At 41.6% G+C, this 20580-nt stretch overlaps 1 protein-coding gene across 5 annotated transcripts in view; it reads left to right on the top strand.

Annotated features, from left to right (window-relative positions):
• The window catches only part of RNF123 (ring finger protein 123), a 116671-nt gene that overhangs the window by 50023 nt on the left and 46068 nt on the right, over positions 1–20580 (top strand). For all 5 annotated transcript variants that reach the window (XM_044451498.1, XM_044451497.1, XM_044451500.1 and 2 more), the window contains exons 31-35: positions 98–182; positions 4119–4258; positions 4491–4679; positions 7185–7260; positions 9486–9570. In XM_044451498.1, the coding sequence (XP_044307433.1) occupies positions 98–182; positions 4119–4258; positions 4491–4679; positions 7185–7260; positions 9486–9570 (575 nt within the window). The remainder of the gene's footprint in view (positions 1–97; positions 183–4118; positions 4259–4490; positions 4680–7184; positions 7261–9485; positions 9571–20580) is intronic.

Genomic DNA, 20580 nt, shown 5'->3' with positions numbered 1-20580 from the left:
TGTTATCTACTTCTGGCAAAAGGACCTTCATGAGAGATAATAGAAGATCTTCTAAGTATCGAGTTTTTCATGCTCTCTCTCTCTGTTTCTCCCATAGGGCTGTGGATTTGGTTATAGGTACACACGGCTTCCTCATCTGCTGAAAACCAAACCAGAAGATGCCAGTCTCCCCAGTTTACAGAGTGAGTGGGGGATGTACATTGGGGAGCTGTTGCTTTCCCATTTTGCCTTACGGTTATGTGCAGCCCAGTAATGAGCATCCCCTAATCTGACCAAAGATTAGTACCAGAGGAAAGGATCCTGTGGTATGGTGACATCAAGCTGATGTTGCCCCTGGCACCTTAACTGGTACCACTGGCTTCTATCTGTGTCAGTGCTCAGATCCAGCATAACCGGCAGCTGGAGGACACTTGCTTCTAAACAGAATGGATATGTTGTTCTTTGTCCTGGGCTGCATGTGTGTAGCAAACTGTTAGTGCAAAGTTACATCTTAACATCCTGAACTTACCCCAGTTCTTGTCTACTCTAAAGCTTATTTTTTAAAACCCATGATAGAACTGCAATCATCCCAATTATTTTTAGTAAGTCACCAGATACCTGTTAAAATCCTAATGTAAAGTAACCAAAAGAGCCCAAATGTTTGTAGGAGGCACATTTTAGAAGCATTTATGACCAAAGCAATTATGGATAGGGAATGTGTGAAAGATTCCCCAAAGGTATGGGATCATAATGTTAAAAATAATAAGTGAAAAAAGTTCAATTTCACTACTTTTATACCACTTGATATGCTAAAAACTCTTAAGTGGTTCACATTAAAATAGAAAAACAAGATACATAATAAATAATTGCAAGCATTACAGTAGGTCAAGTGTGACTAAGTACGTTTTAAAGAGGCATTTAAAGGTTGCTATGGTGTCTTCCTCTTCAGCCACACATTGAAGAGGATTCCAAAGGGCTGGTGCCACCACTGTGTTTCCAGCTGTATAAGGAAATCAAGATGCTTTTTTTTAGGAGTCCAGTAGGCTTCTTACTGTCATAAGTCTGACCATCTATGTCTAACATATTCTCACCAATGACTTGCTAGCATGGGCTAGTTCCCTTATTTTTCCTGGGAAACATAAGGACCTGCATCCGGATTCATTACAGTAGTCATGCTTTAGAAACCAGGCTGGTCTCCCAGCACAGTCCTCAGAATGTTTTTATCTTGCATGGCACAGAGATCTGAGAGACTGTAGTTGCAAGCTGTAGGGGGAGCTTTGGCCTCTCCTCTGGAGCTGGCCACAGATATGATAGCAAAACCTATTCTACATCGCTGAGAGAATTAGGAACCTTAGAAATCTTGCTCCATGCCCATAGAAAGCATTAGTTAAGCAACTCAGATCTTTGCAGATGTTGGGGAGAACTCTGGAGATGCACACATACCTTTGTGTTGGGTAAGAACTGATGAGATAGTGGAAACAGTAATGCATTTTTATGTAAGCTCTTGTCCTCTATGTTGCTGAGTGGATGGCAAATTGGCAATCAGTCCCACATCTTGCCAGAGAGATAATATAATGCAAGGGCAAAAGGTTAATCTCACAGCCTAGCAGAGGATGGTGGGAGTAGCACCTTGTCAACCCTTCTGGGAATAATTGCATCTGTATTTAATTTTCTCTGTTTCTTTATTTCTTGGGCCCAGGAGATCTCTCTGTTGCTAGTTTCCAGAGTAAGTTTCCTGTTGTCTTCCTGTGTATAGTGGTGAAATAGTTCTTTAGCCCTTTGGCAGAGATTCTTCCCTTCCCACCCTTGGTATACAGGCAGGTCCTATTCTCTCTCTCTACTGTAAGTGAGGCTCAGCCTTTGTTAAGAGTGGGGTAGAAATAGAAATGCAAAGACCAAGAAAAAAAGGAAACAGGAAAATTAGGAGAAAAGAGGGCTTTCCACATTCTTTTCTAAAAAATCAGAAAAAAATAAGTGTTTCCTAAACTTTTCCAATTTTTTCCTAGCTGTCCCATCTTAGGGTAGAATAATAAAGAGGAATGGAATTGGGGTACCAAGTGACAGTAATAAGAGGCATCCAAATGTTTGTGTTGATGACCTGCCAAGTTTGCCTCAGGGTGGGTAACTTTAGTTGGATGGCACACTGTAAGTGCACAGCAAACATGTTGTTGCTGTTCATGTATTGTTCACGTCCATTTTCCCCCTGTGTCTGTTGTGTCTGCTGTCCTTTACCTCTTTTTTTCTTCTTCTCTATCTCTACCTTTTCTTTAACATCACCTTCAACAAGGATAAAATAGAAAAGGGGAGCAGAAAAGATTAGCAGATGCAGCTTCCTTCAGTTCTTCTGACAAAGTTTCCTGAAGTCCAGACCCAGGCAACCAACCTAGTAAACCAGTTGGGTTTGCCAAGGCTATCATGAAGTTTCATCCTGTAGGGTGCTTATAACCCAGTGCTGACCTTGGGACACCTAGTTGACAGTAGGATGGTGTTTAAATTTTCTAGGTGTTGGCAAAGTCCTGCCATGCCTACTAATTATTTCTGCCCTTGGCTCCAAAAGGTCTAAGGCAGAGCACAGGATCTTTTGGCTAGTGATCCTGGTCTCTGCTATTTTGAGGCGTACATGAATGAATAATTAATACCAAGTTAATCGAAAGGAGCTTGTCTAGTAGTTGTCCTTGGGACATTGCTAATGGGGCTAACCCCCCTCCTCTCAAGCCTTTGTTATGCTGCAAGGAGGGAGAGGGGGCACAGACAAAGGCAGAAGGATCGAGCCAGCGTTCTCTAGCTCTTACCTTGGTGTGGAATTTCTGAACACGTGCCCATCCTTCTGCCTGCTAGGATTCCTTCCACTTTATGCCTGAGGCACTCTCTCGCTCTGTTAATAGAACATTTGTTTTAAGACTTCAGTGCTTGGGAATCTTTGGATCGTCAACCTCAGCTTATTCAGGAACAACTTATGTGTGTCCCTTGTCCAGCACCCTCTGTAGTAACTTTTAATTGATGGTCATGCTATGGCTGGCTTCTAGGTGAGTGGAATGCCCTGGAGATCTGCTCCAGAGTGCTCACACAGTACTCTCTTATGTATATCCTTCTGGCATTAAGAGCAACTGTGTGTTCTTCCAACTTGTTTGCAGACGCTGCTGTTAGGGGCTGGATGGGAGAACTCTTTAAAGTTCACAGTGAGGAGCATGCTTACTGTTTGCATCCTCTTGCAAGCAAGCAGTGCTTTACAATTTGCGACATACCAACTATGGGAGCCTCAATAATTGTCTCTTTCCAGTGGGAACATTTGAGGTGGGGAGCAAAGTAGGGAAATAAATGCCCCTTCTTTAGACTGTGGCATGGAGGACTTCTTTGTGAGAGCCAGCAGATTGCCCAAAGGTCATCTCCATCATGTCCCCACTTATTTGAGAAAGCTGCCTTTACAGAACATTTGCCTGTCTTAGAGTGCACAGTGATTATAAACATGATCTTGGGGGTCCATGAGCTGGATGGCAAGCATAGGAAAGGAACTGGGCTTTCCCCCTCTCTTCGGCTCCTCTGGATTTCTCACACACTGTCCTTCCTAATCAGAGCTGGGCAGACAAGTGTGAACATGTATTGTGCTGGCAGAGGGGAGTGGGATGGCTGCCTCAGCGCTGATTTCCTGCTGGAGAGCTATTGTGATGCTGCTTTCGGGAGAGATTAGCACTGAGCTGTCCTAGGGCCTCGTGGAGATGAGTAGAAGGAATGCGTGACTGGAGCTCTGCTGTAGGGTACAACTTCTTATTTGCAGGGAGAGAGCAAATGTGCATGACCACATCCCAGCTAATTCATGCAGGCATTATGGCAAAGTGCTTCAGGCCTTGGAGATGGGACAGGCTCAGAATAGTCCATGAGAGAGCTGGCCTTGGAGGGCACCTGCCATCTCTACTTATTGTAAAGAGGACTTCTGTGGGATAAGGCTTAAATAATGCTTGTGGCTTTAAAAGACAAAACAGTGCTGCACCAAGTGAAAGGGCCACTGTCTGTGGAGAATGAAAGGTGTTTAAAATTTCCCATTTTCACATGGTTATATTAAAGCAGGCTGGGCCCAGACTGGTTGTCCAGCACCTTCTATCTTTATGGCCTCTTTAGAAAGTGTTACTGTTTTATTCCAGAGCCTTGTCCATCTACCCTGCTGCAGCGACATATGGCAGACCTGCTGCGCAGCGACCGTGAAATGGCACCCAGTTTCCTCAACAGTGTCCTTAATCAGCTGAACTGGGCCTTCTCAGAGTTCATTGGCATGATTCAGGAGGTGAGAGTTGATTGAAAAATGGAAGCCACTACATGATAACATACAGTATGATAAATACATTCTTCCCTTACCAGGTGTCATTAGCAGTTGACATGCAGGTATTTGGGGGATGCTGGGATTGGTATAACATGTATATGAAAGCCAAAAAATAAGGAAGAGGCTTGGAATGAGTGTGAATAGTTGCTTCTTCTCACTATTACCTGTGCTGAGCTGCATCTTTTTGTCTGGGCAGATCCAACAAGCTGCAGAGCGCCTGGAAAGAAACTTTGTAGACAGTCGCCAGTTGAAGGTGTGTGCAACATGCTTTGATCTATCAGTGAGCCTGCTCAGAGTCTTGGAAATGACTGTCACTCTGGCTCCTGAGATTTTCCTAGACTGGAGTCGCCCTTCATCAGAGCTATTACTCAGGAGACTTGCACAGGTACTCATTTTTTTGCAGAAAAGAATCAGGATGGGTATGTGGCAGGGATAAAGGTTGTTAGCTGATGAAAGAGGTGCCACAATTTGGCAGATCTGTAGCACTGACAGATTCCACTGTGAGTTATACTTCTTCCGAAAAGTTGTGTGGTAGTTCACCTGCAACCCTGGGTGTTGATGTATGCAAAACTGCAAATTTGTTTCCTTTCATTCCACATCACAGCCTTTTTTGGGAGTGATTGTATAGCAAGACAAGGTCTTTAGTTCACTGTTCTTTTTTTTCTTTGTAAACCTTAACTTAGCTCTGTAAGAGAACACTAAAGGAAAAAAGCTCATAGATTCTATGAAACCAGTGAAGGATAAACCCAACTGTGGCACATCTGTAACCTGACCTTGAGCATAGGCTTAACCATTCCCTCCTTTGAGCATGAGGTCCCTGCTTCCTTCTTTCAGATGCCTCAATGCTTCTTAATGTTTACCGAAAGCTTTCAGGTCAGAAGGTAAATTGCCTTTTCTGCCAAGCATCAGTATATGGTCAGGTGTTAAACCAGTTCTCACATCATGATAAGCTACCCGAAAAGTAAATCATAGTGGCTGTTAGTTTGTTTGCTAACATATATTGCTCCTGACAGATGATTAGGGGCTCTGCAACATGGTGTTAGTGTGATTGTGACTGCATTTTTCGCCACTTTATAGCACTTTGTGACAAGACTTGCACAGCCATCATCTGGGTTGGCTTATTATGGCAATGCACTTTAGTCAACTCAGTTTGATCCAGTTTGCGTGGCAGAAAGGCTGTTAATAAGCCACAGTGGCTTATTAATGATCCCTGTACATGCTGGACACACGTACCACATTTCCCTAATTACCCTCACTGGAAGCAGGTTGTCATTAGAGTTGAACCCAGCAAAGGTGTGTGGCTGGGATGGTTATCAAACCACTTAGTATCTGTGCTTTATTGTAGGGAAGGTTTGCTAACCACCACAGCCACCTACCTTTGCCAGCTTTGCACCTAATGGCAAATTATAGCCAGTGAGAATCATTAGGGAAATTGGGTGGCACAGGTCTGGCATGCAGGAGGATGGTGAATAAGCCACCAAAGCTTATTGAGTGCTTGCTTACATGCAAATGCAGCCATGAACATGCCAAGGGTTCTCAGAATGGCTTGTGAATGTTTAACAAACCATGATGAGGATACTGTGCTATATTCAGGTGTTACAGCAAGTTGTCCTGAAACAAATAATACTGACAACTCATTGCGTTGTCATATTGTGCATACCAAATTTTTGTAGCCATACATCAGACCCTCTACCTTTCTAAAGACCAACAGAAGAAATTAGTTTTGCAAAAGTGGTACATCCCTTATATTCACTGGGTCTTCTTTCTGCAGTCACGTAGAAACCTCGGCTGTTGCAGCACAATGTTGTTTAGGGTCAGACATGATCATCCTTTATTTCTGTCTGAAAATGTTGTGAACCCTTTCTGAGTTTGCAGTTCCTAATCCTGGACCAGTAGGGATCTGTACTTCTGACTTAGCCTTCTGACTGGGTTTTTTATTTTTATTTTTTGCAGTTTCTATATAAAGGCTGGCTTGGATGCAAGTGGTTACAATTGAAGGAGACATTTGTAAAGCTTTCTAGCTTGCCCATGCACTAATTTTTTTGGATAGTTGTGGCAAAACTGGAAAGTAAAACTGGTTTTGAAATATACTCTCCGAAAGGTTATTTTGAATTGGTTCTTAAAACACTGCAGTCCTTCATACAGGAGGGGAACACAACGTACCAAATGTCTTCTAGGTCACTTTTTCAGAATTCTGCCACATTCTGTGTGAAGCATCAGATTCCACTGTGGAATATCATGCACCACTCATTCTTGGCTATTTTCAGTTCTTTTAACCCAGCACCCTTCAATGAAATATCTTTGCACATTCTTGAATGTGTCTTTGCACTGAGGTTCCAATAAGGGCTCTCTAGGAAATGATTTGGTGACTTTCTGCTCTCTCCTGTCCCAGGAGCCCATTGAATCAGGGGATTTAAAGCTGCTTTCCCTTCTAAGACCTTTTCCAGAAGAAGTATCCAGAGCATGGGATGTGAACTGATGCAGTGCAACCAACGTTTCAGCCAGTTTATTGCTGGCGGCTCAAGTCATGTGTCACTAGCTCAGCAGGAGCCCTGACACAAATTTCCTGAGCACCTCTTCTGATGGCTATCTGCCATGCCATGCACAGGCCACACCCAGCATAATGATGCATTCTGCCACTGACTCACTATTTGCTTTCAGGACATATTTTTTAAAGTGCTTTCTGTGCTATTTTGGGACTGCAGGGTAGAACATTCCAGGCCACAAGGGAAAGAACAATCCTCAAAGTGTCCATTCATGTCTGGCTCCCAGTATGCTTTGTTGTAGCACTGTGCCCCCTAAGTGGGGGGTTTGTCTTGTGCAAGCAGTGAGTACAAGGCATAGGAAGCTATGTGTATATCTCCTTCCATCTTATCTCCTTTCTCCACAGCTTCTAAATCAGGTGCTAAATCGTGTGACGGCTGAGCGGAACTTGTTTGACAGAGTGGTTAATCTTCGCCTGCCAGGTGAGCTGCCTCTCCTTCCCCCTTGCAGTTCCTCCTTGGGGAGGAGTTGTAGCTCAGTAGTAGAGCCTGTGCGCAAAGTCCCAGGTTCAACTCCTGCTGTTTCTAGTCGAAAAGATTGGTTAGTATGTGATGCAGAAGGGCCCTACCTAAGAGTCTAGATTCACCTTTACCAACCTGATACCCCCCAAAAGTTTTTTACTACAAGTCCCATCATCCTTGAGAATGGACCGTGCTGGCTGAGATTGGCAGGCATTCTGTTTTAAAATACCTGTGAGGCAACAGCTTGTGGCAGGCTGCACTGGAGAGCCATGGGAGACTCTGCCAGAGTTGGCAGTGTCGAGCTAGATTGCCTGAGGCTGGTATGAGAGAGCTTCCCATGTTACTGTGTTCTTCATCTTCCTTTATTCCTTGGAGATAATATTTCTCCTCTCCGACACACATATAGGAATGTTTCTAAAGGTCCTAAGTATTTCTGGTGATTGCACAGGAGCTTTTTCTTGTGCTAGTCCCCTGGACAAGATGGTAGGTGTTGCTTGTGGGGACAGTCTTGTGCCATCCTTTTACACTGGATTGCACTGCTAATGCAGCTTATGCTGTCCCAGCTGTTCCCCTTCTTGCTGATTAGATAAGCAGAAGACCAATAAGCTGGGCTTGAGAATGAAGAAGGGCATTTAGTCTCCAAAGAAAGGCCCATACTTCTTGCGCTTTGATGCTCATAGAAACACATGACATCTGCAGCTGTGGAGTATGGGGTCTCTTGGAACTGATCAAATGATCATCAAATGATGGCCATGTACATGGCCCACTCAAGGCCAAAGGATCTATTCTTATGCAGAACTGATTAAACTATGGAATAATCTATACAGACAAGGAAGATGCTCTGCTTATGCTGTAAAAGTTGATAGAGAGCAATACCAGTAAATAGGCTGGAGCTGCATTTGGATGGAGAATTGCTGAGCACGTTCCACTTATGCTAAAGTTCCATTATCTTAAGCCCGTCTTTTTGGCTGGTTATCCCAGTGTCTCATGAGAGAGAAAGGACAGCATATTTTATCAGTGCTTGCTCTCTCTCTCACTCTCTCTCTCTGCAGAACAAGGGCCCTCTTCCTCCATGCAGCACTATCAAATAACTGCTGTGGAATATCCTGCACTTTGATAGGGCATGCTGCAGCAGATATGTGACATTTTGATCAGTAGTTGGAAATAAACAGTATTGCTGAGTCACTGTGTCCTTGGTTTCCTTCCTGTGGAACAAGGACTCAACACTTTGCTTTGAAAATGTAGGTTGTGAATGGAGAGAACTTTAAAAAGACTTATCTCCAACCTTTGCTGTGTGTTGAAGGATTCATTCATCTCTGGAGAAAGCTTGGCAGCTGCAGGGCATAGCTAGTAAGATAGCAAGAACATCCTAAAATGGGTAGAATGCTAAGGATATGCTAAGGAATGCTAAGGTCCTGAAGGAAGCTTTCCCTGAAGGAAATGGATTCCTCCTAATTTTAGGGTGGGGTTTTTTTTTTTTTGGAGAACATTGAATGTTTGAGGTTTGTTTTCAGATATGCCCTCATACTACTAACTCAGGTATCTCTGCCATACTGGAGACATGGCACTGTGAGACCCACAGGTGAAAATAACTTAGCTCTTTCCGCATTTCAAAGCATATATTACCTTAATGCTGACTTAGGAAGGGGAGAAAAACAAAACCTTCACTTAGCACCTTGATGGCCTGTCTTCCAGTGTTCCTCTCAAAGTCATGTTGTAGAGTAACTGTGTGAAGAGAGGCTATAGGCAGGTTAGAAGATGAAGGAAGATGAATTTTTGCACATGTCTTTCAGGTATCTTTGTAATGTGAGATACTGGACAGTGGCATTAGCAAAACGAGAACGTGCTCCTGCTGAGGTTTGTCACATGCCTATAAGAATTTCTGTTGTGGCGGAGCACATCCCTATTATCCAGAGTTTCCCAAATCAGGATGGGCAAAGGATTAATTAGAGTCTGTGTGGTGTGTAATAAAGACCTGATGAAACTGTTGGGCAAAGTAGTACAAATGCTTAGGTGGTTAACACAAGCATTAATACTTTCCTAGTCTTTTTAAACTGTAGTGCTGGTATTCCTCACTTGTGCTAATCTAGGCCTCTCAGGAGCTAAAGGGGCCCATTTAGGGAAACTTGGCACTCAAGGTTTGCTCATTGCTGATTATGACACTTGGTCTCTGCTGTCTTTTCCAGGACTGGAGAGTGTAGACCACTATCCAATCCTTGTGGGTGTGACAGGAATTCTGGTCCGCCTTCTTGTTGATACTGACTTCCAAGGGTAAGTATGCATTGCTTCTACTCCATGGAATGGAGTATTAACTACTTGTGTTCCAGTTTGTCCAGTTATTCACATTCCTGTCTGACTGAAACAGATGGCCTTTGGCATTGTGTGCTGAGCACTGATACAGTGTTTGACTTTGCCCATTGTTTCATGTGCTCAGTCTCTAGCAGGATACAATGGCTTCCCTTAGAAATTTCTGCATTGTGGGCAGTCTCTAGGTATTTTTCTACTCTGTACAAGTACAAATGTGCTATAGAAAACAAAGGCACTCTTTTCAATTTAACTCTGCCCTTGAATTGTATAGACTTTCTGGCATGATCTACCTTGTATGTGCCCACTCCTTGCTTTGTTGTCCCCTGTTATGTGACTCTGCCTTCTGCTCAGTATTTTGATGGGCAGAGTGACTATATAGCTGATTCTTCCAAAGACTGTTTACTACTGGAGTAAGCAGTCTTTGGTTCTGTTCTATTTCTCTGAGATCAATCTTACCTCTGCACTGTTTTCTTCCTCTCCTAATTTTCGTTCAGAATGAGTTCTCTAGTTTATATCTGGAAAGGTTTTCCCCAAAGGCAGAGCAGGCCTATTTTGTATCCTTCTGCAAAGGTACCACTTGGCATCAGCCTGTAGCAGTAACACTCCTTCTGTGTCTGTTACGTGTCTCTCTAGTTACTTCCCCTAATCTGAGCAGTGCTAGCAGCAGATCAGTTAGATGGACAAAATTGTAAAGGCATGCAATGTTTCATGGTATTAAACAGTCAACGTGTCTGGCTTCAGTAGCCTATGATAGGGAAAAATAAAGTCCTGAGGGAAGGTGGCTGCTGACGTGTATCTTCAGATCCTCTGCAGTGTAGCTGGTGGCTTTCTTTTCTTTTTTTTTCTCCATTGCCCTTGTCATGGTATACAAAGTCATCAAGCTTATAGATCCCTGCCTCAAATCTCAGAACTTTTAGACAGAATAGTGATTGCTTTTCTCTTCTGTTTTAACAATTCCTTTCTATAATATGTGGGATATTGTTAGTAGCTACCACCGATTTCTGTATTTTCCAACCTAGAGAATGTTACCCAATTGTTGGGGAGGGGTCAGGAGGGCTGATTGATGTTTGGGATGGGTTGTTGTGTTGTATGTATGGGCCAATTCACCTAAAAGGGCAGGGTACTGTTCTGCTGAAGTCAGTGAGCCGTTCAATTCTATAAAGCTGTTCTTTACAGAATGAGGAGATATTGCTAGCTTCTGAAGCAGCTTAAACCTAGGAACACCAGGTTTGCCTTTGCTCTACCTATTTTCCTTTTCTATAAAGTTTATATTGACCTCTTCTCTTCAGGGCCTGGAATAGGTCAGTTCGTAGACTCTGCTCTGTCGAAGGCAAGATTGGATGATCATATCTTGTCTGTCTTTAGTGGAGATAACGCATGAAACTTTTGTTTGTACATTGTGTCCTTATGCTCACTATTTCCTCCCTTTTCCTTGATGCGCTCCAGTAAATCAAGAAGTCTTCAATTAATTGCAAATTCTTGTTCTATCCAAACCAGGTAACTGTGATTATCATCTCAGTTTCAGGTTCTTAAAACATAGTTTGAAATTGCTTTAAGATCATGGCTTGTTTCATATTTAACAGAAAGCTGGTTAATTGAAAATATCCAGAATTAATTGTGGTTAACAAAAAAGGAAGGGAACACCAGATTTGTAACTTGGTTTGTTACCAAGATACCTTGTCCAAACAGGGTAAAAGGTTTCTCTAACAAATACATATATTTTGAACAATTTGCCATTTTCAGTTTAATTCCTCCATTTTGGAATGTCTGCTATGAATTGTATTGTAGTAAAGAAGAGAAACATGAATACCCTTTCTTGCCCCTTTTGTCTCTGTCACAAAAAATGTCATATTTCACTTTCCTGGTCTTTCCAGGATCAACATGAAGCTAGAATGTCAGGTGTACTAAAGGGAGCATGGATAGTATTGGAGTGTATTTTATTGGAAGGCTGAGAGGAAGGGGTGTACCTACTTCCTTCCAGAGCACATGCAAATACCCATCTACATCCTAGAGGAATATGTGTATTGCTTCCTAATTTAAATTATTAAACATTCAGCTTTAGAATTAGATGTTTGGCCAGTTAGAAAATATTTGTTTCATTTTTGGTCAAGTTTTGGTTAAATTTTATTAGAAAAACAGGTGAGTGAATGTGTTGATTATCTGGTTTGATACTTACACCAAGTACAAAAACAAATAATCTGTTACTATGGAACAGTACTATGGAACTTTTTACATCATTGTAATTAATTGTATCTGTTTTTAATAACATTAGATAAACTTTCTATAAATCTGTAGTAAACCTGCAGTTGAAAAACACACAGAATTTTAAAATGGAGGCATGAGCATCATGGCTTCTTAGAATATCTGAGAAATGACTATAGAAAATCAACATTATTCAGGCATCTTTTCATTCACCTGATGTTCCAGGGATTTCTTTCTAACCAAAGTGCAGTCTGCAAGAAACCTTGATTTCACATATACTTTTTTCATTTGGCTTGTTTCATTTTTCAATGTGGGCCTTGCTTTGCAAACAGCTGAGCCCAATCTGGTTAGGCATTTAGTACTGTTGCCAGACTATTTCTGATCCTCTCCACCCCCTATCAAGGACCTCCAAATAGGCAGAAATCCCCCCCCCCCCCCCCGGTTATCAAAGTCATACGTTCTGACAGTTCCATGGTCAATTGGTTTTGGCTTTTGCACTTTTGGCAGATATGTAGAAGAGGAAATTTCAGCAGGCATAGCTTTTGTATCTGGCTACCTTCCACATACTTTCCCAAATAAATTTTATTCTTTATTTTTATTTTTAAAGTGCTAGCAAAATGTAGAGGTCATCTCATCCTCCAGAACAGGGAAGCAAGAACATGTCTTGTTTGTTTTTCATGTATTTTGCCTTTTCTTCCAAGGAGCCCAAGGCAATGTACCATGATCTTCCTTCTCTCCATTTTATCCGCACAGTATCCCCATTGAGTTAGGCAAGGCTGAGAGTCAGTGACTGGAATGAGTTTCATGACTGTTAGGTGCTTGAACCCAGGTTTCCTGAAAGGTAAAGGAGTAAAGGAGCCCTAATAGGAGGTGCAGGGTCTACACACCTGAGTCTTTTCAACAACTTCTAGTCTGGCTATTGTCCAGACAAACTGTTCATCATTGGCTCTATACCCTTCCACCTCCTCTGCTAGCTCCTCTGCTGCCTAGCTTAGTGCTGATGACCAGATGCAATTGTCAGAAGCTGACTGCAACCCGTTTTCTTCAGCCAGTTGTCTCCAGTTCTACCATACACTAGCTTTCTCTGCTACCTGGTCCATGTTGGTCCTCATCAGAAGTGTTCTCAGTAATGATATATTGCCTACTGTGAAATGTTATATTTCTATTTTTTGTTGTTATGAATAAGCTAATGATAATCCATTGCAGTGAAGTGTGCAGCAAACTGTAGGACAAATAACATTTTACAGGAATAAATCAACAGCCTCAGGAGTTGCTTTTTCACGGGAATAATAGCGCATTGCTTAATAACCACCAACAGAGCCTTCATAGTTAATTATAGTGAATTATGGCCCTTCTTTCAGTGATCTGTCTTGCAGCTCATTATATAGGCCTCCCTGGACCATTGTTGTATCACCTGACTTCTAAATTGTTTCTGGGGAATGAAAGCCAGATGGGAGTGGTACTAATTACTGGCTTGTGATCTCTAGCTGTTTCATGCTGCTGACTCTTAGCATTGAGGATTCAGAAGACTGGGCAGAGGGTGTTAATCCACAGCCCTTGGCTCTCTTCCTCCTTTGACTGATGGAGAAAGTGGCACATTATCTTTTTTGCATTTTAGATCTGATCTAATGTGGATGGGAGATACCATTAGTAAGTTCGGTCTCAATATGATCACTCCTAAAATACAACTTTGTGACAATGCTGTTTCCTAGCAATATCAGGCAATAAGTGTAAATTCTATGAAAAGAGAATAAAGATATGAGGAAGATGATATCTTAGGGCAGTTGGCAGAGATCTGAGAGATGAACGTAGTGTGAGAAAAGTGGCAGGTGGACAAAATTTGGAGTCTGGGAGATCTGTGGGGTAACCTCTAATTTTTAAGTTACCTCACATTCGTGTATTACTTACATGAGTATCTCTTAACTTTGCTTACTCTAGATAGCCAATGTAAAACTCTTCAGTTTAGGTCAGTATTTACAATGTACTAATAGTATGCATGGTTAGAAAAATCCCATTACTATCCTGGGAAATTCACTCCCATTAGAACTGAACACAGAAGTGTGAGTGAAGAGTGCAGAAATATTCTGATGTTTATCATAAAATGGCAGCAGTTCTGCGCTGCTAGGCATAGTGCCCGCTAGGTATTTCCCTACTGTGAGGAGAGCTGCTTTCATTTGGATGGAATAGAGTTGGCTGGCATCAGCACATCTAGTTACTGATGCACTGCAAAACCAGAAGGAAGCACTATGGGTGTTGAGTCTAACCTGCATTGAGAAATTAAAGAGGTTTCAGAATACCCGGTTGAACCATGCCATGCAGTGTGATCTTCAGAGATGCGGGGTACAAGTATACTACAAAATGAGGCTGATTTGAACTTGAAAACAATCTAATAGCCATGCCATTGGCTTCCCCCAGACAAATTTGGATATTGCCGTTTTGTTCATCATTATTTCAGAATCTGTTTTAGAAGTGTGTCTGCCAAGAAGTGATGCAGTATCCCAGTAATGGTGTTCCTGTTTCTATAATACAAACATGAAAATCACTTCTAGAGTTCATCTTTTCAAGCTTGATAGATGGAGTGTTAGAAGGCTCACTGGCAGAGGTCTGTGGCCATAGATGTGAACAATAATTGGCTCAAGAGTTTGCAGTTTAGGATACTTTTAGGGTTTGAACAAGTCTTTTTGTTATCAAGGAAGCTGGAAGCCTCAGCCAGTGAAAGGGGGATTGACTGCAATTACCTGCCATCCTGTTACTAAGCTTAATTGTATCTCTCAATTTATCTGTGGTTTCCAGTCCTTGATAACTTAACAGAATGTGTCCACAGTCAGCCATACAGAATTGAAAACTGGAGATTTTCCATTTAGTTTAAAACAGGGATCCCCAACTTTTGGATACCCAGTCAGCTGTTGGCTTACTACCCAGCCAAAATTTGTAACTCCCACTAACTCCTACCTTTAGGGTAGTTTCTTTCACTTGCCAACCTCCTTCAAAAGTCTAGTGAGAAAGGAGAGAAGCAGCTAAAACTTTATTTTGTTGAGTTTTTTGTGGAGGAAAGGAGGACTATGTTGGTCTTTGACTAGCAGTGCTTTGCTGCTGCTGTCCCTTGCAGAATTCCATTTGGAAGAGAGTCCTTTGTGCTGGACATGGAATGCTGAGACAAGGGAGATCAGCAGAGTGAAAAAAAGCTGCTTCCACCCAGAAGCAATGAATGGATTTATGAAACCTTGGCTAGAAGTTACATAATTATGTTTAATTCAGGGTGGATTCCAAAGATCTATTTTAGACATGCTCCCAGACCAGAGCATGATTGCCCAGTAGGAATTTTGACTTTCACACACTTTCAACAACAGAGCAGAATATTTGTTGCTTTTGAGACTTTTCTTTACTTCAGAAGCAGTTTGGCATACAACACAGAGGGCTGTCAATGGAGAGAAGCAAAAGCTCAACGCTCCTAATTTTACAAACTAAGTTGCATGGTTCTCTGGAACCTGAGTGAGCACAGCAAGATGAGTAGGTACCAAATGTAGTAGGTTCCATTATATCTGTCAGGTAAATCATTGATCAGGTACTGTTACACTACCACCAAAGAAGAGTTGGTGATTTGTTTTTGGAGGGGTGGGAGGTATAACTGCATTTGAATTTCTTCCTCCTTTTGTTAATTACCTTGAACTTCTTAGGGATGTTGTTGTTAGTCGCGAAGTCGTGTCCGACCCATCGTGACCCAGGACAACATTCCTCCAGACCTTCCTGTCCGCCACCTTTCCCTGGAGTCCACTCAAGCTCACACCAACTGCTTCAGTGACTCCATCTAGCCACCTCATTCTCTGCTGTCCCCTCCTTTTGCCATCTATTGTTCCCAGCATTAGGCTCTTCTCCAGGGAGTCCTTCCTTCTCATTAGGTGGCCAAAGTATTTGAGTTTCATCTTCAGTATCTGGCCTTCTAAAGAGCAGTCAGGGATGATCTCCTCTGGGACTGACCGGTTTGATCACCTTGCTGTCCATGGGACTCGCAGGAGTCTCCACCAGCACCACAATTCAAAGGCCTCAATTCTTCAGTGCTCAGCCTTCCTTATGGTCCAACTTTCACAGCCATACATTGCAACTGGGAAAATGATAGACTTGACTATACGCACTTTTGTTGGCAGGGTGATGTCTCTGCTTTTTAGTATGCTATCTAGATTTGCCATAGCTTTCCTCCCCAGGAGCAAGCGTCTTTTAATTTCTTGGCTGCAGTCCCCATCTGCGGTGATCTTGGAGCCCAGGAAAATAAAATCTGTCACTACCTCCATTTCTTCCCCATCTATTTGCCAGGAAGTGAGAGGACCGGATGCCATGATCTTAGTTTTCTTAATGTTGAGTTTCAAGCCAACTTTTGCACTCTACTCCTTCACCCGCATCAAGAGGCTCTTTAGTTCCTCTTCACTTTCTGCCATGAGATGGTATCATCTGCATATCTGAGGTTGTTGATATTTCTCCCAGCAATCTTAATTTCCACTGGTGATTCATCTAGGCCCACTTTTCTCATGATGTGCTCTGCATATAAGTTAAATAGGCAGGGCGACAGTATGCAGCCTTGCCAAACTCCTTTCTCAATTTTGAACCATTCAGTGGTTCCGTGTCCAATTCTCACTGTTGCTTCTTGACCCACATATAGGTTTCTCAAGAGACAAATAAGATGGTCAGGTACTCCCATCTCTTTAAGAACTTGCCACAATTAGTTGTGATTCACACAATCAAAGGCTTTAGTATAGTCAATGAAGCAGAAGTAGATGTTTTTCTGGAACTCCCTAGCTTTCTTCATGATCCAGCGTATGTTGGCAATTTGATCTCTAGTTCCTCTCCCTCTTTGAAACCCTGCCGGTAGGGATAGTGGGACATAAATGTGATAGGCAGTGATATAATGAAAAGAGAGAGATTATTATTGTTGTGTTTTATGTATTTATTTTATTTCTATACCACCCAGTAGCCAAAGCTCTTTGGACAGTTCACAACTACTGGAAGTAATAATTGTTAAAATGGTTTTCAAGTATTTGTGTAATGGCATTGGAAAGGGACCAAGACAGGGTAGGACAGACATTCTTGCACATACGTTCTTTAAGGACCTTTCATTATCACAAATTCTTTCTTTGCAAAAAGCTTATCATCCTAATCTTAAAAAATGTAAGGAGTGGACACAGCTCTGAGTTAGGTAAATAAGATGGTTACCTATTTCCCGACCTATTGTTGTTCACTAATTGGGGTAACTTGAATGGTTTTAAATTATGTGATATGGAGTAGAATATAATTCATAACACCACTTTAACACAGTCCTTTTTAATCTGCTTGTGCTGACATTCAAGAAAATTCCATGTGTCCTCTGTTAAGCCTTGGATAATAACGAGCACCATCTACATGCCCGGTTTTGGCCCTCACAAGCTGCACTTGGTACTTGTGCTGCCCCACTGGCAAATTGCTGTTAGATTTTCCTCTTGAAAAAGGATAATGTGATATTCTCTGGCAGGGATGCAAGAGATCATTCTAGGGCAATGATCATTCATCTGCTATTGAATTCTTAATTGGTTCCTGCTGTTGTTGGCACACTTCATCTCCACCCCAGTGTGATTAGAAAGTTGCAGAACAGTGTAATAGATCCTGAAATGTACAGAATGTGGCTGTCTTTTCCTTCATACATTTGAAGCTGAGAAAAAGAGTTGTTGTTGGGACAGATGGCAGTAATGATGAGGCATTCCCAATTTAATTAGGAGCTTTCAGTAATGGAATTGTAAATTGTACAGAGTTCTATTACGGCTGTGGGGCAGCGGGGGGGGTGAGTGGCTTTCTGCTGTTGAGAGAGTATGGAATAAATCTGGACTTACTCCAAATGAAGCCAACTATGATGATCTCTCATAATTTGCAGAGCATTTGACTGTTGTAAGGAAGTTATCTTGACTTTATTGTGGTAGAACTTCATGTGCATAATGCTAAATTATTGCATCACAAGCATTTCAGATGCTTTCAGAAAATTTGGTCAAAGCTGCATCTTTAAGGAAACTGTGGTTAAGAAAACATAGAGAAAATTGTCTGAAATACCATTCTCATTTTTGCACAGTGTAATAAGCTCTAAATTGGCAACACTATTTTTCTTTAGAAGTGTAGAGACTTATTTACTTTTATAATATTTAACTATTATAGTAGGGCTATAGGTGCTGTCTATAAATTTAAAAATACATACATAAGATTTCATTTTTTTGTTTGGTAAAGGCTTTCATCTATTCTGAGGTATTTGACAACACATAATGAGGCTTTTTAATTTAATTATTTTGCTGGGGTTTGGCATTTTTTGTTTTATTTCTTTGTAAGTTTTAATCCTTTCTATAAGATTCCTTGAGCCTCTTTTAGAGAAAGGTGTCTTATAAATTTAATCAATAAATAAAAGTATATCCTGAACTGATTCATAGACCTTCTGTGCAAATATCACTAGTTGGAGAAGGAACGTTCATAAACTCCATTCACAGTGTATTTTCAATGGATATTGTTAAGTATTTTTGGATGGATAATGTGTGATGCTATGATCATTCCCTGGTAATAGATCCATAAAAATTACTGTTTGCAAGCAGCAGTGACTGCTGAGTGCTTAGTATTATAGATTTGTGGATGGAACATCTGATGGACCGCCTCCTCCTTTAAGTTCTGATGTGACCCTTGAGATTTGCTGGAATGCTTTTCTGGAGTATTATCTGAATATCAAGTAGTACATCAAGAAAATCTGAAGAGGTGCAGAGAGCTGCTAGGTTATGAAACTTGCATCCCAGGCTTGTTTGAGCACAAATTCTGCTGTGTTAGAAGTCAGTGTGAAAATTCTTTGTTTTATCTTGCTAATATATTAAGGGTACTGAAGAACAAGAATGTCTTACAGCTTGAAGAGTCTAAAGATTGATGCATGCCTCAAAGAATAGTCAGGAAAATATAGACTGCTTCAATGTAGAGGTTTGTGGTGGCCAAGTCACTTTCTGGCCGTACGAGTTAAAGGATCTTTAAAACCAATGATGAAGTGAACGTATTCCACTGAAAATAGTAATTTGCTTATCAAGTTCTTGAACCCTTGGTCTTGGTTCTTGAACCAGTTGGAGACAGACATTCCTGATTATGTTGAGATGCCATAATGTATACATTAATTGCTGTGTATGTTTTAACAAAAAAGCTATTTTTATTACAGCTTTTGGGGAATGGTAATATGGCATCACACTATGTGTTTTGCTGTCCTGTGTTACCACATTTCTGGTGGGCTTCTTTCACATCCCCTACTGCTTACCCTTCACTTAGTATGGAGACACTGGAGCTGTAGGGAGTGAGCAGCTGCAGAAGCATAGATCTCCATCTCGCCTGCCAGCTGTGCCACTCTCTCCTAGTCTCTGCCTCCTTGGCTTCCCTTTCTAGTCTGGAGATACCAGAGAGAAATGGCTTTGGCTGACTAGCTGGATACTGAAAAGCAACTAAGCTGTGAGTGAGAAAGAAATGTTGAACAAAGGGTGAATACTCAGCTACTTGTTCGTTGTATCAGCCATTGTTGGCTTGTTGGAGTATTTCAGGTTGAAACTCCCATTTTGATTGATTTGGGATACAATAAATGAAGCTAAGGTGAGCAAATTTGGGAGATCTTGGAGCTATTTTTGCCCCCTAGAGACCTTCAAGTGCCAAAAACAGACAGACAGACAGACAAATAAATAAAATTGCATCTGCTATAACACCATTTTTCACAAGATCAGTCCTGTGCTACCAAGGCGATTTTTGGCTGAGTTGTGTAGCTGACACTTCTAGAAAGATTTAACCCAAATAAAAATGTGGATTAAAGTTTTTGGATTAAATTTACCAGATAAAAATGTGGATTAAATTTACCAGATTGGTGTGATGGTACTACAACTAAATAATGTTTTGTGGATGCGTTCCATTTTCAGAAACTGTGGGCATTTTCATTTGTTACAACAACCCACCCTGATATTGAACTGCAATGAATTGATTGTGGTATGAACAACCCATTGTGAACTCTGATAGATGATCACTAACTCTGGGTTGTTGCTCCCCTCCTGCCACCTCCGTCCTCCTACAGCTATCCTGGGGACACTGCAGTTGGAACCCCCCCCCCCCCCCCGCTTGCTGCCTCGATCCATTTCTGATTTGCCACAAACTCTCTCTTTCTCTCTCTCTCTCTCACACACACACCCACCCCCCCACCCCCTACCTCTCTTGTTTTTCTTTTTGTGGTTTCTATTAGATTGCAAAAGCCAGATTTCAAGCCAGCTTGCACTATCCTTATTTGGAAGCTATGAGTAGTGCCCCAGCACTACATTGGAGGCGCTGCCCATGGTTACCAAACTTTTAAAATAGAGTATGCACAAAATTATGCACAAAAAAGTTTAATAAAAAAACTAGTTGTACTTGTGCAGCTGCAAACTGCTAGCACTAGAGTTGAAGCTCCAGCTGGGGTAATGTCCAGGAGGGTGCCTCCTGCCCAGGTACTGACTCTGGACATTGCTCAGAGGAGGCTCCAAATAACATGTGTAATCCCCTTTTTTTCTTGATAACCATCAGATTTGAAAAGAGGTAGTCATTCCTCAGATTGAGTTTCAGAGACAGAATGAAGATAATATTATTTAATATTAATGCATTGAATTTTTCTTTTAAGAGAATCAAAGCGGTCTTTCATGAATCTTAAAAATATGGTGTCAGAGAGCCTTTTAGGGAATATGTCAGAGTCAGAATTGTAACTGGTTCTGGATGGAGATCACTGGAGCC

Source organism: Varanus komodoensis, unplaced genomic scaffold, assembly GCF_004798865.1.
Source record: "Varanus komodoensis strain SLA01 unplaced genomic scaffold, ASM479886v1 scaffold6_2, whole genome shotgun sequence".
NCBI lineage: Eukaryota > Metazoa > Chordata > Lepidosauria > Squamata > Varanidae > Varanus > Varanus komodoensis.
Note: the sequence above shows the minus strand (reverse complement) of the source record. Positions and strands in the feature narration are given on the sequence as shown.